General features: G+C 45.5%; 1 protein-coding gene across 1 annotated transcript in view; it reads left to right on the top strand.

Annotated features, from left to right (window-relative positions):
• Positions 1-23,057, top strand: part of NOS1 (nitric oxide synthase 1) — an 85,364-nt gene that overhangs the window by 21,268 nt on the left and 41,039 nt on the right. Inside the window, exon 2 of the mRNA XM_054996147.1 lies at positions 9,479-9,611. Coding sequence (XP_054852122.1) covers positions 9,479-9,611 — 133 coding nt within the window. The remainder of the gene's footprint in view (positions 1-9,478; positions 9,612-23,057) is intronic.

Here is a 23,057-nt window from a genome sequence, read left to right as displayed (position 1 = left end):
TACCTAGTTTATATTTGTTTATTCATGTTCTTCATCCTTCCTAGCAGCTTCTTTTGATTTTTGTAAAAGAGTCCCTCTTTCTGGCTACATGATCTACCTGATCAGGGAATCATGTAGCCAGCATGAATTCACAGCGCCACCTAGCCAGTCAGATTTGGCTGTGTGACAACATCATGAAATAGGGTTGCCAGCTCCAGGCTGGGAAATTCCTGGAGTCCTTGGGGGTGGAGCTTGAAGAGGATGGGCTTTGGTGAGGGGAGGGACCTCAGCAGCGTATAATGCCATAGACTCCAGTCTCCAAAGCAGCCATTTTCTCCAGGAGAACTGATCTCTATGACCTGGAGATCAGTTGTAATCCTGGGAGATCTCCAGCCCCCCACAACTGTCTGAAGAAGTCTGAATTGATTCTCATTGCACAGTGTTATATATGCAGGGGTCATTTCGTAGAAAAAGAGCTGGAGGAACTCATTAGCATAACTCATTAGCATATGCCACACCCCTTGCCATCACCTGAAGTGTGCTATTAGCATAACTGATTTGCATATGCCACGCCCCCTGACATCACCTATCCTGGCTGTTTTGGACCGAATCCTGGCCATTCAGGGCCGAAATTGGGCCCAAAATGTCACAAAAGGCTGAAAATAGCTGAAAAGGGGCCCCAAACGGTCAGGATCGGGCCGCTGCTGAGTGGGAGAGTGATCCACCACCCGTCAGACACCCAATCCGAGCCACTTCAGCCCCAATCCAAGCTGAAATGGGCCCAAAATGGCTGAGAGTCAGGTGGGTGGGGCCACCTGACATGTGACCTCTTTGGGGAACTGCTGGAACTGCGTTCCTGTGTGTTCCCCCTTGAAATGAGCCCTGTATATATGTATATACCATATTAATTTCCCAGATTTATGCTATAAAATTTCTACCCTACTTTGTGGTAAAAGCCCCCAAACAGCTTGCAATAAAATTAAATTACAACATATAATTTTAAAAGAAAAGTCAAAGGCAGCTAGCAGATAATAGATAACCAGGAGATCAAGAGACCAAATCCAGCATGTACAGCTACTTCCCCCACAATCCCCAACTAACACAAACCAAAAGCCCGCTCTCTGCCCTCTGCCGCTGCCACCAGGGGAGGTGCTTCGTATCCAGACTGGATCCAGTTTTTTCCATCTGGGAGCCTTTCTCTGTAAGCTTAATAGCGCAAATATCCGTTCGTTGTGATTATTCAGAGGTGAGGACATGGCACTCTTTAGATGCTCAAAAGCACTCTTAATACTTGAGATTTTACTCCAGCTCAGCCCAAATCATGCCCCACCATGCATGAATGGTCTCATCCCTTGCACAGCTTTTTGGACACCGTGTCTCTCTCAACCAGGCCTGTGTTTCAGACTTCCATTTTCTCATGCTGTTACCACCACAGCATGCAGTCTTATTGTGCAGTTATCTTAAGTCCGGGGTGTGTTGTGCTTGGCCAACATGTGAACTGTGGGTGGGGTTCTTCATTCTCTTTTATCTGATCGAGGCCTTTTCTCAGCAACATAAAAGCTAAACTGGGAAAAGAACACTTCCCTCTTCGGTAAAGATGGGAGATCATTTACTGAGCAGTAGAACCTCAAGTTTTAGGACTCAGGTTTTAAAAATGCACTTGAATCATGTTCCCCCACCTTAGTGGGGAACATTAAACTGTACTTGCAGTGTTCCATACTTAAGATGTTGGAAGTGACCTGGTAAAATTTAGGGCAGCCAGTGAAAGGACAGACCACAGAAAGTGCTTCTTCATACAATACATATTCAACTTAGAGAACTCACTGCCACAAAACGGCCAGTTGCTTTTAAAGGGACACAATAAATTCATAGAGGGAAGTTCTATTAACAACTATTGTCATGATGACTAAACAGAACCTCCATGTTTAGAGGCAGTGTACCTCTAAATAATAGTAATGGGGGGTGGCAATAACAAGGGAAAGATGTGCCCTCATGATCTCCTTGTGAGTTTTTGGTTTGTTTTCTTGTGGAATGTTTCCAAAACCAGAAATTAAAGGCTGGGCCATATTAGGTTTTCTATGATATAACCACCCCCCTCCATACATTTACTTCGCACAAACATGAAAGGGTGACAATTAAGTGAGCCCATATTATGGTAAGTTGGCAGCAATTTCTGAATTCCAGCTTTTAATTACACTGTTTCTCCACGGAAGCGCATGCCTATAGTTAAGTCATGCATTAATGCCTTCTCATGGAAGTCGTAAATCTGTGTGTGACCTGCCCATTTCATACTGCAGTTGGAAGTTCACGGCTGAATACTCCTCTGTACAAAACCATTCCTTGCATATAGAAAACTAGAATGTCAGGGACGCCTAAAGCAGTACTGCTCAGGAAGACAGGTGGGGAGCCATATTGGTCTGCTTTAGAACAGCAGGATATGAGATCAACAGGTCAAGGAAGACAGGAAGTGTGCAAATCTACTCTTATAGAATGATTGATTTAAGAATAATCGGTCCAAAACTTGGGTCTCAACCTTTTATTAGGCTTCTGGTCCAACACTAGTATTCCTCCAGAGTCTTTTTAAAGGGAGGAGGCAGCTAGAGGGTACTGGCCCAGGACTACACCTCCTTGTTGATGCTGAAAGCCACCACTCCCTTTAGGCACCCCAGATTTTGATAAGCATGAGGAGGGTAACTAACTGGTATGTTCCAAGGAGCAAGATTTGGCCCAGGGCCTCCAGCTACTGATCTGCATGTGAAGGTATGAACTAGGTTTGCCAGCCTCCAGGTAGTGGCTGGAGATCTCCCGGAATTACAACTGGTCTCCAGGCCACAGAGATCAATTCACCTGGAGAAAATGGCTACTTTGGGGGGTGGACTCTATGGAATTATGCCATGCCAAGGTCCTTTCCCTCCCCAAACCCCACTTTCTCCAGGTTTCTCCAGATTTCACCCCCCCCCCCCAGATTTCCAGGAATTTCCCAACTTGGAGCTGGTAACCCTAGTATGAACCACATTGCAGATGGGTATGTCTGGGATTGCTTTGTGGTGTGTGATATAGGCCACTGGTGACAGAATTTGATCCCATGTAAAATTCTGCCAGAAATCTCTCTTGGGTTTGGAGCAGTTTGTATGATTTATGAGACTGTTCTAAACAGTTACACCCTCTTAAGGGCATGGAATTGGAAGGGTATAACTCTGGTTAGGTTTACAACAGCGTTAGTTACCAACTAATATACCAACGCATATTAGTTTCAGGTTCAGCATCTGGCACTGCTCCCTGAGCAATGGTTGCTGGAGGGGAAGTAGGGTTGCCAACTTCCAGGTGGGGCCTGGAGCACTCCCAGAATTACAGTTTACCTTCAGATCACACAGATCAGTTCCCTTGGAGAAAACAGCTGCTTTGGAGGGTGGACTTTATAGCATTATACCCCACGGAGGTGCCTCTCCTCCCCAGGCTCCATCCCCAACTGTCCAGAAATTTCCCCACCCAGAGTTGGCAACCTTAAGAAGAAACATCAGGAGGAGCCAGAAATGAAATCTGAAGAGCAATCAAACCCAGGATGAATCAAACAACCAAGGAAAAACAGTCTCCTACAGGAAAAGTGTTTTTGCCATATATCAAAGGAATTACTGATCAGATGGGAAAGCTTATGAAAAAGCATAACCTTCAAGCAGTATTCAGACCCACCTGAAAAATACAACAGATGCTATGATCAGCAAAAGACAGTAGAGACCCCCTCACCTCTGCAGGAGTATACCGTATACCCTGCAGCTGTGGACAAGTTTACATCGGGACCACAAAGCGTAGCATCCAGACAAGAATAAAAGAACATGAAAGACACTGCAGACTTGGACAACCTGAAAAATCAGCAGTGGCTGAACATAGCCTAACTCAAACAGGGCACAGTATCTTATTCCAGGACACCAAAATACTGGACAACACTTCCAACTACTTTGTCAGACTGCACAGGGAAGCCATTGAAATTCACAAGCATAAGCAAAACTTCAACAGGAAAGAAGAAACCTTAAGAATGAACAGAGCATGGTTTCCAGTTCTGAAAAACACCAGGCTAACAAAACATTCTATCCCCGACAATAGCCCTGCAGAGAAGATTAGCACATCAAACACCAATCCATATGCAAAAGAACCTCCTCAGGATACAGTGAAGCCTCCCGCCATTAGCATTCCACACCCTGGGAAACTCTTACAGGATGACTCAGCTCAACCCCACCCCTCCTGAGTAGATAAAAATGACCTACATCTTTTCCACACTGTGACACTGAGAGATCTCTGTCTTTTGGTGCTACACCTCTGAAGATGCCAGCCACAGCTGCTGGCGAAACGTCAGGAACTACAATGCCAAGACCACGGCAATACAGCCCGGAAAACCCACAACAACCATGGAGTCTGTATTGTTTTACTGCCTTTCTTGCATTTTTATGTTCCTACAGGGCTGTTCTTATTTTTCTGAATAAACTAGGAATTTTAAACAAGAGCTGAGGGAGTGTCATTTTTTCCTTATTAATCCCACCCCCTAACCCACCAAACACTGTCCCCTGGCCCACCTAGACTCAAAAGGTCCAGTCGTGATAGGGTTGCCAGGTCCCTCCCTCTCCCAGCAGGAGACTTATCTTATTGGGGGGGGGGGGGCTCCCCAGTGATGTGCTGACATCATTTCTGGATGCACAAGAAGTGACATCAGCATGTCAAGACACTGCCTAGTATCCCCTCAGTTCCCTGCCATTTTTCCCCTCCCATCCTCCAGCTTAGCAGCAGCAAGAAGAATCCACCAGTGGAAACTGGTAGTCACAATCCCTGACCTTACACAACTTGCCACGTTTCATCCTGTTTGTTCCTTCTAAAGCTTCCAGGCATTGGCCTCTGACCCACCTCATGCAAATCATTGGCTCTCTATCTCAATATTTTAATAAAACGGGAGATACAGGAAACCTTCCTTACAGGGCAGTAAGCAAATATGAAAGAAGGCAACAACGTTTGTGCGTCTTTAGTAATAATACTAAATAATTTAGATAGTGCTCTTCTAGGGTTGCCAGATCAAAGTTGGGAAATTCCTGGAGATCTGGGGGGTGAAACTTGGAGAAACTTGGAGAAAGTGGTGCTTGGGGAGGGAACGGACCTTGGCATGGCATAATTTCATACAGTCCACCCCCAAAAGTAGCCATTTTCTCCAGGTGATCTCTGTGGCCTGGAGACCAGTTGTAATTCCGGGAGATCTCCAGCCACTACTTGGAGGATGGCAACCCTATGCTCTTCCCATACACTATCCAGTATTCTTTCAACACCCTTGTACAGACATTGTGGTGAGGTTGAGAGAAAAGGGCTCTCTTAAGCCCGCCTAATAAGTATATGGCAGAGAGAGGAGAGATTTACAGTGCAGTCCTAAGCAAAGTTACTCCAGTCTAAGCCCATTGATTTAAATGGGCTTAAACTGGAATAATTGTATTTACGATTACGCTGTTGAACTGGCAACGTAGTTTATAGCTCAGCCTCTCTCAACCTCCTTGGATTAAAAATGAAATAAATAACCCCTTTGAAAGTGGTTTTGTACAAAAGTTTGGCAGCTTGGCTGTGAGAAATCTTTATGCAATCAAAGTTGCTGCTTAGACTAATTGCTTACTTGGTCTTAAAAATAGACAATGAGAGATCTGGTCGAAACGCAGGCCTTTGTGCCAAAAGTACTGTTTTCTGTGAGACTGGTGATTGCTTGCATGTTGAGTTTTCTTTTCCTTTTTTTAAACTATATTGATATAATGAAACAGCAGCAACCCCCTGCTGTGGAAAGGCATTTGATTGATTCTTGAAAATGGGCAGGGGTAAATTTCTGTGAGGTAGAAGTTGTTTAATACTGGGAGAACAAATGAGGATGCTGCAATCATGACGAAAGTTAGAACAAGAAGGACTCTGTTTTTGACAATGGGCTGCGTTCTGCGTTTGGCACTGGTGCTCAAAAATCTGGGCCAAAGGAAGACAACAAGATGGCTGCCTTCAGCATGGAGGTCTGGGCCAAAGGAAGACAACAAGATGGCTGCCTTCAGCATGGAGGTCTGGGCCAAAGGAAGAGAACAAGATGGCTGCCTTCAGCATGGAGGTCTGGGCCAAAGGAAGACAAAAGAGGTCTTTTGGTTTTCCTGCTCCTTTAGTGCAGTTCCAGTGGTGGGGATTTGCTCCATGCTAGGGTTGCTGGGAAGCAGGGATAGATGTTTTCTCTAGCAAGAATTCCAAAATGGAGCTTGCAGGAGCATTTCCTGCTAGCTGTTAATGGCACAGTATAGCTCAATCTTGTCGGATCTTGGAAGCCAAGCAGGTCTACCACCAAGGAAGACTTTGCAGAAGAAGGCTATGGCAAATCACCTCTGCTGCTCACTTGCCTTGAAATCCCTTTGCTGAGATTGCCATAAGTTGATTGCAACTTGACAGCACTCACATACATATAAGGTTCACTTGGGACAGGACACTTCCAGAATTCTCATCTGAATTTCTCCCTGCGTTTTTAAGTTCCTGGTCATGTTTCTGAATTAGAATCAATGCATTAGGAATCCTTCATTTAAAAAAAATGCATTTTGTACTAAGGTGCTGTGCGTGCAGTTTTCTACAGTTCCTTAATTTCCTGTGCATCTTTGTTCTTCTCGGATACTGATGCACACATGCACAGTGATAAAATGCTGCCAAGTCTTGATGTGATTATACATACAGATGTAAGAAGATTCTTTTTGTGTAGTGCACTGTGCAGGAGCACATGTGCAAAACAATGCTCAGGAACATGAGAGTCAAGTTCTGCATTAAAAGAATTGTGAGGCCGTCATATACAACTACAGCAAGGTTCTGGGTTGGGTTTTTTTGTTCTTGTAGTGTTGGTAATATAATGGAAGGTGGGTTGTAAATAAACCCAACTGAAAGATCAATTCATACAAATGCAAATAAACGCATTGGTAGAAGTGGAAGCTGGGGGCAGACTGCATATTCTTGGAAACCAAAATATTGCTGCCAATACTGGAAAAATCCAGTCAGCCCATGATGCATGCATTTTCTCAAGAGAAGGCACCTGGAGCAACAACTGTGTCGGAAAGCAATTGAGTTGGAAATTCCCTATCTTCAAATGTGGGTCTTGCAGTTCAGCGAGTGTGTAGTGACTTTTGGACATTCTGACTATTGTAGTGTTGTTATGACATTTGTGACAACCCCCCCCCCCCCAAAAATATACAGACTTGAATGACTTCTGATGATTAATTTGTGATTTCTGGGTTGCAGGAGAAGTGCATATGGGCTTCAGAAAACATGCCACCAGATTCTTTAAAAGCAACTGGCGTGTACCTCACTAGATGAAGAGATGCTGCAGCCCATGTTTTAGCACGTGGTCCATACCATAGACCTGTATAGCGAAACTAAGGGGTCATTTAAAGGAAAAGAGGAGCAGATGAAACAGGGTGTGTTAAATCCTGCCAGCGACTTTCCCCCCCTACTCTCTGGATTTCTTTTGGCTAGTCTTAGTTCTAGAGCCTGTACGGAAGGAGGCGTTGCAAGGGGCAAACCAGCAAATAAGGAAGATGTTTACTGCCCCCTCTCTTTCCTACACCACTAGGGTTGCCAGAGTCCTGAAAGCTTGGAGGTGGTGCCTTGGGAAGGCAACGTTTGGGAAGGAGAAGGAAGCTCAGTAGAGATGTGATACCATTGAGTCTTGCCTCCAAAGTTGCCTTTTCCTGTAGGGAAACAGATCTTTCTAGTCCAGAGAGCAGTTGTGATTCTAGGAGAACTGTATGCTGCACCTGGAGGTTGGCAACGCTACTCTCTTCCCTCTTTACAGCTTTGCAGCGGATGGGCATTCTAACATACGGATCTGCCGCTCCCATGTATAGTTAAGAGGACCTCATTTGGCTTAATTGCTATAATTTGCATTCTGTGTGCAATTTAAAGTAAAATGGATGTATCTCTCGCCGTTTCTTTGTCAGTAATTGTTAGATCACCTGTAACTACTCCTCGTTCTCCTATTGTGTCTATCCTCATCCTTCATGCTAGAAATAGCTATAATCCCAGACTCCCTTGCAGTACTGTGTACATATTTATGTGTGTGTGTGATGTATGTACAGACCCAATTCAGATCAGGACCATCATCCACAGAAAGAGGGGTCTTGGATTCCCCCCCCTATTTTCTTGGCTTTAGATGGTCCTGAAGGGGTTATTATTTGCCCCAATGCAGCCCCCAACAGGGCACATCATGCATGCACACATACACACATATCCTCAGAAGGCTTTAAAAGCAGATTAGACAAATTAATTGAAGGAAAGGTTTTTCAGCAGCCTTTAGCTAAGATGGCTACACAACCTCCATGCTCAGAGGCAATATACCTTTGCTTGTAGGTGCCCAGGGACATGGGGTTAGCACCTCTAGAAGACAAGGTGCTGGACTATCGAACCCTTGCTCTGATTCCGAAGGGCACTTCCTCAGATGCTGCTGCACATAACAACTGTGTAACTAACACACTGTCTACCAGGAAAGCACATCTCTTCTAGACAATCCTCAGCTTGCTGGAGCCAGGAATCTTCATGGGTTCTCTGTCCTATCTTAGGATACATTGTACTCCAGATGAGAAGCTGGGAAGTGCACTGCTCCGCCCACATCCCTAAATCATTACTGTTTTAAGGACTTTCATTTCCTGGTATTTTTTAGGGTTGGGGCTTGTTTATGTTATGAATTTCCCATTGTTGTTACTCCAGCGAGTGCTCGGGTGATTCATTACTGCGTTGCAATTGGGCCAAGTTCCCTCCCCTCTGGCCCCAAACTTTTCTTGAAAGTGTTCAGCTTTTGTGGGGGAACCAGAGGTATGAAAAGCTTGAGACTTTCTTACCTGGAGGTCACAGCAAGCTGGAGGCCGTGGCAGCATATCTGCTTGAGCTGAGTTTCCAGATGCCTAAAACAGGTCAGCTTTGCACTTGAATTCGTACTGGATATGGCCATTCTGGATTGGAAAGGGATGCTGAAAGGTACTGGGGGGAGCAAGCAAGTCAGGAGGAATTGCCTCTGCTTCTGGCATACATCCCACTGTGTTGCATAGCTCCCTGCAATTGCATAGGTGGGGAAATAAAGAATGGACGCACCTGTTGCTGAGCGTGACCGTGCCTGAGAACCCACAACAGAACGGCCTGGGGCTGGTTAGAAGTTCTCTCACAAAAGTTCCCACGGACTTGGTGCCTTGTAGCACATGGGTGTGTGAATTGTGGTGCTTCTGAAGCAGTTCATTTATGCATGCCCAAATGATATTTATGAAGCTCACAATGTTTTTCGAGGCTCCTTTTAGTTACTGGGATGCTGGCTTTTTCTACCTTATCTGGTGGCGTGCATGGGATCACTTCCAAGGGAGGGGAGCAAGCACAAAATTTTGGCAACTCCATTGGCAAGGCCTTGCAATCCATTGATGATCCTCAACCATATACTGGCCAGGTTCTACCACCTGCTGATTAACCTTCTCCTCTCTTCCAGTTTCAGGGAAGCAGACCGGAAGTCTCTGAAGTCGCTGCCAGCGGGGATGGAGAATGACCGAGTCATTAGTGACCACTGGGGAAAGGCTGACACTTCTGCCATTGTGAGCAACCCCTCTTCTGAGAAGGACCAGGTAGGCATCTGACTTTCAAGTGTGTGCGGAGGGCGACCTTTCCTCAGGTGGAGAACCGGTGGAATCATATCACCCGTTGGCAGTGCTGGCTTCTGCACACTTGTTGGTTTTCTTTGCAACTGTTCATTTTGCTGATGGGCCACCAGTGGAGGGAGCCAGTATAGCACAGGAGCTAAAAGTCTGAGCTGTGAATCCCAGCATCTCCTGGTTGAAATTGGCCTCCACCATGAATTTACTGGGTGGCCTTATGGCCAAACTACGCAGCACATGTGACATGAATCAAGTTGGGAGTACACCAACCCAACCTGCAGTCATACAATACCTTGGGGAACTACAGTTCCCAAGAGCTCTGGGGCCCAGTTTGGCTTGAGACTGGCATCTGGGCATTTACCCACTTTTGAGGGCTCCGGGTTGGACGCTAGATCTTCTTTGTTTCTGGTACTGACAGTTCTGTGTTACTTCCAGAAAACCCTTGTTTGCATTTGGGCTGGCAATGCTGAGGAGCTTCCAGAGGCTGGGGCTTGCTTCAGGCAGAGTTCCAGATGTAGCTCTTTCTTCCGCTTCCCCAGTCGGAATGGTTCTTGGCCATTAGGCTGCTTAATTTTTATGGGGAACCAGCCTAGGCATGTCTTCGATGTGAACAGTTCTGCTTGGACCAGAGGTCCAGCTTTGTCAGTGAGTGGCATTAGACAAGCTGAAATAATCAAGATGTACTAACTGGCATTGGTCAGAATGTTCACTTCCTTTACCAATGTCCTTCCTCCTACATGCATTAATACATCTCCGAGGTTAATGTAAAGAGGTTCAGACTGCCTTGGGAGGTAGTAAACACCTCTTTCAGTGGAATTCTTTAAGCAAAGGCTGGGTGGCCATCTGTAAGGGGTGCTGTTCTTGCATTGAGTGCGGGGGAGGTTGGCTTAGTGACCTCCAAGGTCACCTTCCAACTCTGTGATTCAAAGGTAATTTAAACTGTGAAAATAACTCCCTGCCTCTCAGCCACAGCATTCCAGCCATAAAATGGGACTGATAAGAGCAGCTTGCCCTGACCTGGCTGACCCAGGCTGGGACGATCTTGTCTGATCGCAGAAGCTAAGCAGAGTCAGCCCTGGTTAGTACATGGATGGGAAACCACAGAAGAAGTCAAGGTTGCTGTGCAGAGGCAGGCAATGGCAAACTGCCTCTATTCATCTCTTACCTTGAAAACCCTAGGATGTTACCATAAGTCAGCTGCACTGGCACTTTTCACCACCACCACAGCAACCCGTGTGGGTGAATGCACCAAAGACTGTCAAATGTTTGCAGATTACAAGTGCTGCAGAAGTTATAAGCACCCCGGAGGGCACTTCAGGCAGAAGGGGAGGCCTTCCAAGCACTGCAGAGAGATTGGCCTCTGATTTAAATGAGCATGTGTGGTAGTTCATTGTTTCAAGGTTCAAAAACCAGTTAAGGTCACAGAGGTGCTATGTATGAATTGTTGCAGATCTCTTACCTGAAGCAGCAGCTGTTCAGGATGAAACTTGTTGCTTGGCCAGAAGCCAGCTAGATGTCAAGGGTTGCTTGAGATAACTTTTTTTTTAAAAAAAACCAGCATTTATTTAGTGTTTATACTGTACATACATTACCCTGTTTATCTTTACAATGACTTTGTAAGGTGAAAATTGAAAATCGGGAGGGTATGGCAGAGAATGACTTACCAAACACTGTTGTGTGAGTCTGTGTCAGAGACAATGATTTTCGGAGTCATTGATCAGATTCTTGACTCTTACATTACACTCTTTGTGCATCTCTCTTATAATATCAGCACTTGGGGCATCCTATGAAATTGACCAGCAGTAGGTTTAAATGAGAGGACGGGGAAAAAATGAAGCTTACAGAACTCACTGCTGCAAGATACGATTATTTTAGTTACTTTTTAAGAACATACATCCTGCACCTTCCCCAAGTTCACAGCAGCATGCATCATTTTAAAGAAATAAGTAAAAAATACTTAAGATGAGTTTATCAGCTAGCCAGAATAGCTGGATGGAACCCCCATGTTCGGAGGCAATGTACATCTGAGTACTAGACATTATGGACAAACAGGAGGAGAGTATTATTCTCTTCTGAAGTTTCCCAGAATTTGAGCTTCCTAGCTGTCCACTATTGGAAACAGGATGCCAGATGATACAGATCAGTTTTATCCAGCCAGATCATTATTTCTTAAACCCTTGTTCCAAGATTTAGCATTATTTGGGTATGGCCGCAAGGGGTGTATAAAAGGGGTGTATAAATCTTAACCCTCCCTGTGAAGGCTGTCCACCATCCTGTTTTAAATGTGTTGTTTTTAATGAACACAAATTTTTAATTGTATTTTTAATATGTTGTTATCCGCCCTGAGCCCGCTCGCGGAGAGGGCGGAATACAAATATGAAATAAATAAAATAAATTCCTGCGCACACCTGCTCACATTTGCATATTTCTATTCCAGGGAACTCAGCTGTGCTGCTGGGGAAGGAACAGGCCTTCATTTTGCAGTCTCTCCCCTCAGTGTGGCCTCATTAACTTCCAGAGAGATTCCGGTTGTGCTGGGTATCGGTTTCCAACTTCCCACCCTGCAGAGAGAGATCCTGTTTCCTTATCAAGGGAGCCTCTGCAAGAAGCAGGGCACCTCCTCAAGGAGAGGAACTGGCAAGCCTCTCTAGGAGTGGGCCGTTTCCGTTGTTCACTTTCCTCTGTGCGCAAAGCATAAGGACTTGGGTGTGCATTGCTGCGTTGCTGTTCCAGGCTGAATTTCTCACACCCAGTTCCAGAAAGTGCCCTGAGAAGAGTGAAGGAACAGCAGAGCTTGAAATTAGAGAGGAAGAAGGGTTTTGCAATTTGGGAGAGAGGTCAGAAAGGCGCCATCCTAGTTTGGAAGAGTCACCCCAGTTACAAGCCAAACCATATCTCACCCCCCCGCCACCCCCCCCGCCCCAGACACATTCACCAAAGTTCAGGTTGATTTGCTCAACTTGGCAGTTCAATATTCAGCCATTTTTCTTTTTAAATTTATTTTTAAGGAATTTATTTATTTATTTACAACATTTATATCCTGCCTTTCTGCCCACTCAGTGCCCCCAAGGCAGCTGACAGTCGAACACCTGAAGCTGCCTGATACTGGATCAGTCCTTTGGTCCATCAAGGTCAAACTGCAGCAGCTTTCTAGAGTCTTAAGTAATGTTCTTTCACATTGCCTCAGAGGATAACTAATGATAACAACAACAAAAACAACAACATTCACATTTATATAGTGCCCTTCAGGACAATTTAACACCCGCTCAGAACAGTTTACAAAATATGTTATTATTATCCCCATAACAATTACCTGTGAGGTGGGTGGGGCTGAGAGAGCTCCGGAAAGCTGTGACTAACCCAAGGTCATCCAACTGGCTTCAAGTGGAGGAGTGAGGAATCAAACCCGGTTCTCCAGATTAGAGTCCTGCTGCTCCTAACCACTACACCAAACTGATGGACTTCCCTCACCATTCCATGGCGCCTAGAAGCAATGAGCATGCTCAATCCTCATTAGGATGGGTTTATAGGGATAGAGTAGGATCATTTTTATTCATTTACAAATTAATGATTTTTCTGTATACCTAGGGAATCCTTTATGTGTGTGTAGAAATACCTGCCTTGTTTGTGGGTGGCCCTCTATGATGGGACCTCCCTTCACTCTCCCTATTGTGAGGCATATTTTCCCTCCAAAATTCAGTTTCCCTGCATGGACTGAGCAGCCCTGAGTAGCGTGTTAATATTTGTGATTTAGAAAGTCTCTCTCACCCAGACACACAGATATAATTTTGGCTTTTAGCCCAGCCCAGGAACTTGATGAGGAAAAGCAAGAGCCCTCTTCCTTTTTTGCTTGGAAATGGCACTAGAGGCTGTATAACATTCATAAAAAAATAACCAATTTATTTAATAGGCAGAGATTGAGTAAGTGTAGTCAGGGAATGGAAATGCGGAGGTAAAATTTTGTCGGTATTGCAGAATACACTTTGTGTAAGAGGCAAAATAGTATCCTTGAAGCTTTTTTTCATATATTCTTGGTTCTTAATAATGAGAGGTGTGTTACTTAGTAATTTCGTTACAGCAACAATGTTTCTTTAGGAAGTTTCTTTTTTAAATAGAATTTTATTAAAGTTTTAAAGTTAGATAAGAACATACAGACAAAAAAGGAAAGAAAAAATAAAAATAAAAATAGCATAAAAAAGAAAAAACTTATATAGATAGGAATACATGCCAAATTTTCTATTTGAAAAGGTGTGACAACATTACATATTATATACCAACTTCAAAGGTACCATAGGTAACCACTTTCCCTTTCCATCCATACATTCCTTCCTTCTCCCCAATCTTCAAAAACACAGATCATTAGTTCATTTCTTTCTGTTTCTTGCAAAAAAAAAAGTCAATAGGGGGTTTCCAAATGCTGGAATAATTATCTAATATCTGATCCCTAATTAAAGATGTCAACTTAGCCATCTTGGCATAGTTCATCATTTTTTCTAACAAATCTTCTACTGTAGGTAATGTTGTAATTTTCCATTTTTGAGCATATAATAGTCTCATTGCTGTTACCATATACAAAAAATAGCATGCCATGTGTAGCTTCCAGTTGTTTATCCATGCTTAGTCTGCAGTAGGCTGTCGTGGGGGGGGGGGCTTTCCTTTTTTATTTAATTTTCAAAGTCTTATTTTTTCTACACACTTGGGAAGTCCTCCTGAGGAGTCCTTATATCCTGTCTGGCTTTCATGATTGGCACATATCACCCACTTTACTATTAGACAGATACAGCCAGTGTGGTATAGAGATAGGGTTGCCAGGTCCCTTTATCCTCTTGGTGGGAGGGGGGGCACCTGGCATTCATCGCGTAGGGGCCGGAAGTGCTCTCATGCTTCACAGTGGGCCAATATGGGCCCCAAACGGTTTTTATTAAGATAAAATGGAAGAGTAAGTCACTTTGGGTGCCCATTAAAGAGAAAGGCAGGGGATAAATAAAGCAAATAATACATTGATTGAATAAAATAATTATAAAATTATACCTCACTTTCCTTCTGAGGCCAGTTTTAGGTGTGTAGCCATGTTGGTCTGCAGTAGAACAGCAGGATATGTCCAGTGGCACCTCAGAGACCAACCAGATTTTCAGAGTGTAAGCTTTTGAGAGTCAGAGCTTCCTCCATGTTCTGTTAAAATGCTTGTAATAGACCTTCAGGAGGCTGCAGAATACAATGCCCAAAGGATTCTTGGAAACCATTTATTCAGATACATGTTGAACAGTAACGTTCTTGAATCCTGACAACTTGGCAGGCTGAGGCCCTCAAAAGTAACCTTCCTGCATTCCTTTTCCCTCTTTGCTCCCAGCCCCCAGGTGTGGACACAGCCTTCCATAGAAAGGGTTGCCCCTCCGGAGGCTTCCTCGTGCCGAATCACCTCAGCTGCTTCCTGAGGCAACCCCCAGCCTGTCTGGTGGGGCTTCCTCCTTCTGTGTTATGCAAACAGTATATGATGGATTGCATGGAGAAGTTCCCTCCCCCACTTTTGCTGGCTGGTTTTAGGTTTTCCTTGCCAAAGTGAATTCATTAATGTCAGGGCTTTTTTTCTGGGAAAAGAGGTGGTGGCACTCAGTGGGTTGCCCTAGGAGAAAATGGTCACATGGCTGGCAACAAAGCTCGTTGTGTTTAACAATACAACGGGCTCTATCTGGGCCTTGTGAGGGCATGTTGCTCTGCACCAGCCTGATTTGGTCTCAAACAGGTAGAAATCAGACTGGTTCAGAGCACAGGAGCACTCTGGGGCACCAGCAACATTCTTGTGCCTTATACCGGCCTGATACGGCTTGCCTTTTATATAGTAGGATATTTGTAGTCCACCTTTCTCACTGGGACTCAAGGCAGATTACACAGTGTGGGTCAATGCAGTCAATATTAAACACCATTTAAATAAAACATGTAATGCATGTTTGGGCAGATTTTAAAACCCTGCAGAGATCCACAAAAGAGCTGAAGAAATTTTGAAACAGAACACAACTGATTCTATGTATTAAACAATACAGGAACTTCCCAATAGGATCATACTGAATAGCAATAGCAGCGGAGTCTATGGCCCCTCAATTTTTAATGAGTTTTGTGGTCCCTCTTGGCCCCTTTACCCAGGGCCCCTCTGCTCGACTCCATGCAAGTCTCAAGCTCTGGCTGCCCCAGAGTTGGGGAGGGAAGCAGCCCCTTTGGCCTGGCTCTTCTGCAGCTGAGCTGTCATTGGGTCCCAGTATGGGGATGTACTAAAATGAACGATGCTGGAATTAATGGGAGAGGCTTGAAGGCCCATTGGAGAGAATGGGAGCAACAAATGCCAATTTACTTGCACAGGTTCCAATGAACTACATTACAGCACAATAAAAGTTAAAAAAAATGTGGAATGGATTTTCCATTAAGGTCTCTGGCCCCAGATAGACTATTCTGGGACTGGAATGACAGCCCCCAGAGTGGAATGACAACCCCTGGGAGTAGCAATTGGCATTTCTGGCTCCCATTCTCTCCAAAGGACCTTCAAGCCTCTCTCATTATTTCCAATGGGCCATCCTGTCATTTCTTTTAGTACATCCCCCCACCCCCAGCCCCAGTGTATGCAGCTCAAGGGGAGCTTTGGAGAAATGAGCGGGAACTGGGCTACATATGTAAGCTGACTGGAACCCTGCTGAGTGCTAGTGAGGGAGGGAAGTGTCACCTTGTAGGCTTGCCAACCTTCAGGTGGTGGCTGGATCTCCAGGCCATGGAGAGCCGTTTTCCTGGAGAAAATGGCTATTTTATAAGGCAGACTATGTCATTATACTCTGCTGAGGTCCCTCTTCTCCTCAAACCCCACCCTCTCCAGGCCCCACTCCCCCAAATCTCCAGGAGTTTTCCATCCTGCAGCTGGCAACCTGGTGGCCTGCTGGAGCACCTGCAGGGTGTGGTGGGCTCAGGGAGGTGCAGGCTGCCTGCTTCTCATGCTGGGGCCCGGCAGCACTTGCTGGGAGAGGGGTGGCATGCCACTCTGTCTCCACTTCCGAGGCTGCACTGCCCTCCCGGGAGCACTGACAAGTCCCAGCTCTGTTGCTTCGGGCCTCCCCCGGCCTCCCGCTGAGGCCCAGCAACCTAAAGCACCACAAGGTCCCAGACTCCTTGCTTGCAGGGGCAGCGCCGCCGCTTGCGAGGCTTCTGAGGGGCCCGTGCCGGAGCCTCCCGCTCAGCAGCTCTTCCTGGAAGTCCACTGCTTGGGGCACTCTGCCCGCTGCTGGAGAGGGGCGTACAGAGCAGCCTCCGAGGAAGCAGAAGGCAAAGCGTGCTGCTGAGACGCGCTTTTTATCTCCACATGTGCGCATGTGCAGGAAAAAAATGTGCATCGTCCGAAACACGCTTACAGAATTATATAGTAGGATATAGTATACTTATGAGAGTATATATGTGGATAAATACATATGTACAAATATTGCTACAGTGCAGAGTGCAAAGTGCCTTTAACTGTTGGAGCCCTAGGTCACAGGTAACAGTGCCTCAGCAAAAAAAAATGATGGGCCCCCTAGTCCCTGCAGGGCCTCTAGGCTTCAGCGTAGTCAGCTTTATGAATAATACGGCCCCGGCCAGGGACTGCAATTATGATCTTCCACATACGGCAGGTACTCCACAACTGAGCTATAACCTCCCTCTTTCAACTTACCAGCTTCTTAACGCCCTTTAACACCTGTTCTCTCCAGATTCAAACAACTCAGCTTGAAACTCTCTTTTTTAAAGTCCTTTCTTGACCCTGTTCCTATGCACAGGCATTTTCTTAGCCCGGAGGGTTCCCCACTCTCTCCCCCGCCCCAACAGCTAGAAGGGAAATGTTGCGCAGTTGGTTTCTCTGCCAAACTGTGCTATATAAAGATGAGAGAACCTGCGAAGAGGCTGAAACAATGTAGAAGAAAAATCTATCCTCTACCTTTGAGGAAAGGTTCACGCAGAAAACATCAATCTCCAAACGAGGCTCTTTGTTTGCTGTAACAATATACCCAGGAGTTTGATCAGACCAAAGCCTGAAGACGCCTCCTCCATCTAGCTTGTGGACATTCAGCATTTACTTATCCATTGACATAATGTGCTTCCATTCTGTCCTTCTCCACATCCAGGTAAGCTTACAAAGCAGAAAACACAAACCATACAAGAAAGATCTATAAAAATGAAGGCAGCAGTAATAAAAAGCAATAGCAAACAGTAAAACTGTGAATACCCCAACTAGACAATAAAAGCAGTAATTTGGAAAAGATTCCAAGCAGATAAAAATGCTCCAAACAAACCACAATTGTAAAGACAGCCATCTACAGTTCTGGGGTCAATTATAGAAGGCTACATAGATTGGGAGGGCAATCAGTCCACCCCAGAGACAGATGGCACTTCTGACTGGCATGCTGTGCAGTTGGCTACTGGGCACATGATGGAATGGGGGAATTCATATATCTCTTATCTCTGGTTCAGAACACAGCAGTGTAATTGCTCACTTGTGTGAATTGGAGAGGTTACGTCTCCCCACTTCTAGAAGATCTACATTGCTTGGCAATTGCATGTGCTCGAAAGCCTCCACAATGCTTTGTGTAATTTTGATTGTCCCTAATAAAAAGATACGTTTTGGATTTTCCATTGGCCAACACGCCTTGTTTCAACTTCTGTCTCATATAAATCCCGACACAGTCCAGGGGCAGGATTGCTTCCTCCCATGTGAATGTGTTCAGTTCCCTACTCCACCCTTGACGATGGGAGAGGGAACACGGCTAGGGTTGCCAGCCTCCTGGTGGCCTGGAAATCTCTAGGAACGATAACTTCATTTCCAGATGACAAAGATCAGTTCCCCTAGAGAAAATGATGGCTCTGGAGGGTGGACTCTGTGGCATTATACCCCACTGAGGTCCTTCCCTAAATCCTGCCCTCCCCAGGCTCTGGGAGAAAAGGTTAAGAAACACACAGAGGCAATTGCTACTATGAGCGAACTAGTAGCTTCCACCATCGTTGCATTTTATGATTCATTTATTTGCTCCATTTATATCCTGCTTTTTCCTCAATGGGGGCTCAAAACGGCTTACAGCAGTCGTCTTTTCTGCATTTCATCCTCACAACAACCCTGTGAGGTAGGCTGGGCTGAGAGTGTGTGACTAGCCCAAAGTCTCCTAGTGAGCTTCCTTGGCAAAGTGGGGATTCGAACCTGGGTCTCCTACATCCTAATCTGACACTGTGACCACTAGGTAAAGGTAAAGGTGCAAGCACCGAGTCATTACTGACCCATGGGGGGACATCTCATCATGATGTTTTCTTGACAGACTTTTGTTACGGGGTGGTTTGCCATCGCCTTCCCCAGTCATCTACACTTTACCCCCAGGAAACTGGGTACTCATTTTACCAACCTCGGAAGTATGGAAGGCTGAGTCAACCTTGAGCTGGCGACTTGAACCCGGCTTCCGCCAGGATCGAACTCAGGTCGTGAGCAGAGCTTGGACTGCAGTACTGTGGCTTACCACTCTGGGCTCTTCTACTGTGACCACTATACCACTGAAAAGGAAAAGCAAGTGAACATATAACAACATCAACAACAACAACATTCAATTTATATACTGCCCTTCAGGACAACACCCACTCAGAGCAGTTTACAAAGAATGCCATTATTATCCCCACAACAAACTCCCTGTGAGGTGAGTGGGACTGAGAGAGCTCTGAGAGAGCTGTGACTGACCCAAGGCCACCCAGCTGGCTTCAAGTGGAGGAGTGGGGAATCAAACCTGGCTTCTCAGATCAGAGTCCCGCTGCTCTTAACCACTGCACCAAACTGGCTCTGTCAGGTGATCCAGTGAGTCAAAGGTCTCCCATGAAATATGGGCCATTTCCACACGACTTACCGGCCTCTGGAGCGTTGCGCAAAATACACGGAAGATAGTGGCTTCTCGTGTGAAATTGCACCAGGAAAATGCTATCATCCAGGAGTTTTGTGCGACATCGCATCTTCCTGGCGCGATTTCACGCGAGAAGACACTATCTTCCATGTGTTTTGCGCAACGCTCTGGAGGCCGGTAAGTTGCATGGGAACAGCCATGTTGTTTGGAGATCCAAAAGAGGTCAAGCAGGCTGTTACTCTCAGGCAGGCTTTCACTTATCAAGAGCTCTTGCTTCCCTGGTCTCTGCTGAGCTTTTATAACTCTGTATAGGAACTTGAGAGCCTTCTGTGTTAAGAACTGAACTCCTTTCCATGTTCAGCCTTCCCAAACTCCTCCTTTTTAAGCTGCTATTATTGAACTCTTCCCTACTCTGAATAGAAACTGCAAGCTTTCTTTTTGTCCTCCTTAAACTTGTTGTTCCACATCCTCCTTAGCTACCAACTCTGCAGATACTTCGCACCTCTACCTTTTGGGTTGCCAGCTCCAAATATTCAAATCAATACTATCAAGACTTTTTAAAAGGGGCTGAATGTGGCTCAGAAGTGTTGATTTTCATTGAGGAGGGTTAATGAGTCCCCCCCTCACCGCCCTTGAAAATGCAATTCAAGCAGCTGCATTTGGAAAAGAAAAGGGAAAAAACTTTTAGATTCGTCTGGATGTAATGTGTTATTCCCACTAAGATCTCCTCAAAGAACAAGAGGGTTTTTTTAAATGAAAAGTAGAGATTATAACATCTTTACTTAATGCAAGGACAGAGTCCAGAGGTACCTTAAAGATCCACAAGATATTCAGGGTATAAGCTTCTGAGAGTCAAAGCTCCCTTCTTCACATACAACTCTCAGAATCTTATACCCTGAAAATCTTGTTGGTCTTTAAGGTACTCCTGGACTCAAATTTTGCTGTTCTGCAGACCAACAAAACTGCTCACCTGAAACTTTACCCAATGCAAATGTAGCGAATCATTGAATAAACTTTGGGGAAGGGGGGTGCGCTTAGCAAGGGAAACTGTTTTTCCACATTTGACTCTCACTTTTATAATTACTCAGGGAGGAACCAGACTTAGTTGTGTTCAGTGTTAAGGGGAAAAAACCCCAGTCTGCTTGTGATGAGCATGAATCTGAGGTTCGTAAAGGCTTGCATGATTTAGAAAGTCTTTGATATAAGCAAAATTTGTTGTGACATTTGAATTCAGAAGTTTAATCAAGTTGTCTTTTTAAACCAAAATTGAATCTTTCTAAGCCAGTAGCCTCAGTTGAAAGACAGGTTTATGCACCCAAAGGAGGTCTTTTAGATGCTTTTGTTCTAGGCTATTTGAGGCTTTTAGAAGGAAGAGGATAATTTTGAATTGTACTTAGAAGCTGTTGAAGAGTTTTGAAGTGCCTGGGGGAATATGTCCCTCTGCACGGGACCCTAGCTGCTATTCTATAACAACTGGAAGTTCTGGATCCCTCTTTTACAGGGCACCTCATGTACAATGAATATGTAATGAGGGGGAACAAACCCCCACCCCCACCTCCCTGGGGCAAACCCACCCATCACTACCCACGCACCCCACTTACCTGGCTGGCAGGGAGAGGGGGGCCCAATCAGCTGGGCAGCAGAGAAGTCCGGAGTCGGTGCCTGCGGGGCCCACACCGCCTCCTCCTCCACCTTAGTGGCCAGCTGGGCAGCGGGGAAGGCTCAAGCCAACTCCTGCACGGCCTGCGCTGCCTCCTCCACTGCCTTAGTGGCCAGCTGGGAAGCTGTTTGGCGGGATATGAATAGCTTTGGGAAGCTTTGATTTGGGGTTTCCGAATCATTGCAAATCGGGTCCAATTTGGGTACTTTACCTGCATCCGAAACCCGAATCACACACTCCTAGTAATGATCAAACAAAATATGGATAACGGAAGTTCACCCAGTATCATTCTTCAAACTTGATGCTGGAACAAAGTTGCACCTGATATCCTATTATGACCCCAGATTTATATGCCATGTGGGCTTATTAAAGCATGGAGTCCAGTTGAGAAGCTAACTCTATTTATTTATTAAAAAGTTGTATTCTGTCTTTCTGCCCAATTAGGGCTCTCAAAACCACGAACAGCACTTAAAAATACGTTAAAAATCAACTTTAAAAACAGTACACAGGCACACGGGCGGGCACACACACACAAATAAAAACCAGCAAAAACAAAGAAGGAGGGTCAGTAAGGAAACACCAGATGAATCAGAAAAATCTTCAGCCAAGGCAGAAGATGATAATTGAAGGGGATAGATGAATCTCCCTGGGGAGCAGATTCCATAATTTTGGTGCCACAGCCAAGAAAACACTTTCTTGAGTTGCCACTCATAAGCTTCAGATCAGGGCTTTTTTTCAGCTGGAACACGGTGGAACAGAGTTCCAGAACCTCTTGAAAATGGTCACATGGCTGGTGGCCCTGCCCCCTGATCTCCAGACAGAGGGGAGTTTAGATTGCCCTCCGCGCCGGCGCGGAGGGCAATCTAAACTCTCCTCTGTCTGGAGATCAGGGGGCGGAGCCACCAGCCATGTGACCATTTTCTCCGAGGGCAACCCACTGAGTTCCACCACCTCTTTCCCCAGAAAAAAGCCCTGCTTCAGATGATGATGGCACCCAAAGCAGGGCCCCAGACAATGACCATAACAGACAAGTGGGTTTATATGGGAGTGGGCAGTCCTTATCATCCTACAATTCCTCTTATACCTTTTTAGAAGTAGAAGCCTCATCTGAAAATGATGTTTCCTCCATAAGCTTTGGGCCTACTTTTATTTATTTTTATTTTATTTATTTATTTCAAATTTGTATTCTGCCCTCCCCGCAAGCGGGCTCAGGGTGGATAACAACATATTAAAAATACAATTAAAATACAATTAAGAATTCATGATAATTAAAAACAACACATTTAAAACAGGATGGTGGACAACCTTCACAGGGAGGGTTTTATACACCCCTTTTTTCCAGGTCGGTGGAGGCCCAGCCTCAGCCATATGCCTGGCGGAACAACTCTGTCTTGCAGGCCCGGCGAAAAGATAGTAGGTCCTGCCAGGCCCTGATTTCAGCAGGCAGAGCGTTCCACCAGGTGGGAGCCAGGACCGAAAAGGCCCTGGCTGTAGTCGTGGCTAGGTGGGCCTCCTTGGAGCCAGGGACCACCAACAGCTGTTTGTTCCCTGATCGGAGTGTCCTCTAGGGAATATATGGGGAGAGACGGTCCCGTAGATATGCTGATCAGTACCAGAACCTTGAATCTGATCCGGTAACAGAAAAGAGCCAAGAAGCAATGGTTCATTTTAACAGATTTCAGTCAATTTGCTTTCCTCTTTCTAAGGGTCAGATTGGATAAATCAAGGGTACCTACGTTCAGATTATTTCCATGTGCGCGTGTGTGTACGTGTGCACGCTAAAAGAGATGATTCCATTCAGAGCCATGGAGCCAAACTGGAGCGTAGGTTTTGGGGGGGGGGCGGGTGGTTGCAAAATATATATTGCAAGGTGAG

Source organism: Eublepharis macularius, chromosome 13, assembly GCF_028583425.1.
Source record: "Eublepharis macularius isolate TG4126 chromosome 13, MPM_Emac_v1.0, whole genome shotgun sequence".
Lineage (NCBI taxonomy): Eukaryota > Metazoa > Chordata > Lepidosauria > Squamata > Eublepharidae > Eublepharis > Eublepharis macularius.
Note: the sequence above shows the minus strand (reverse complement) of the source record. Positions and strands in the feature narration are given on the sequence as shown.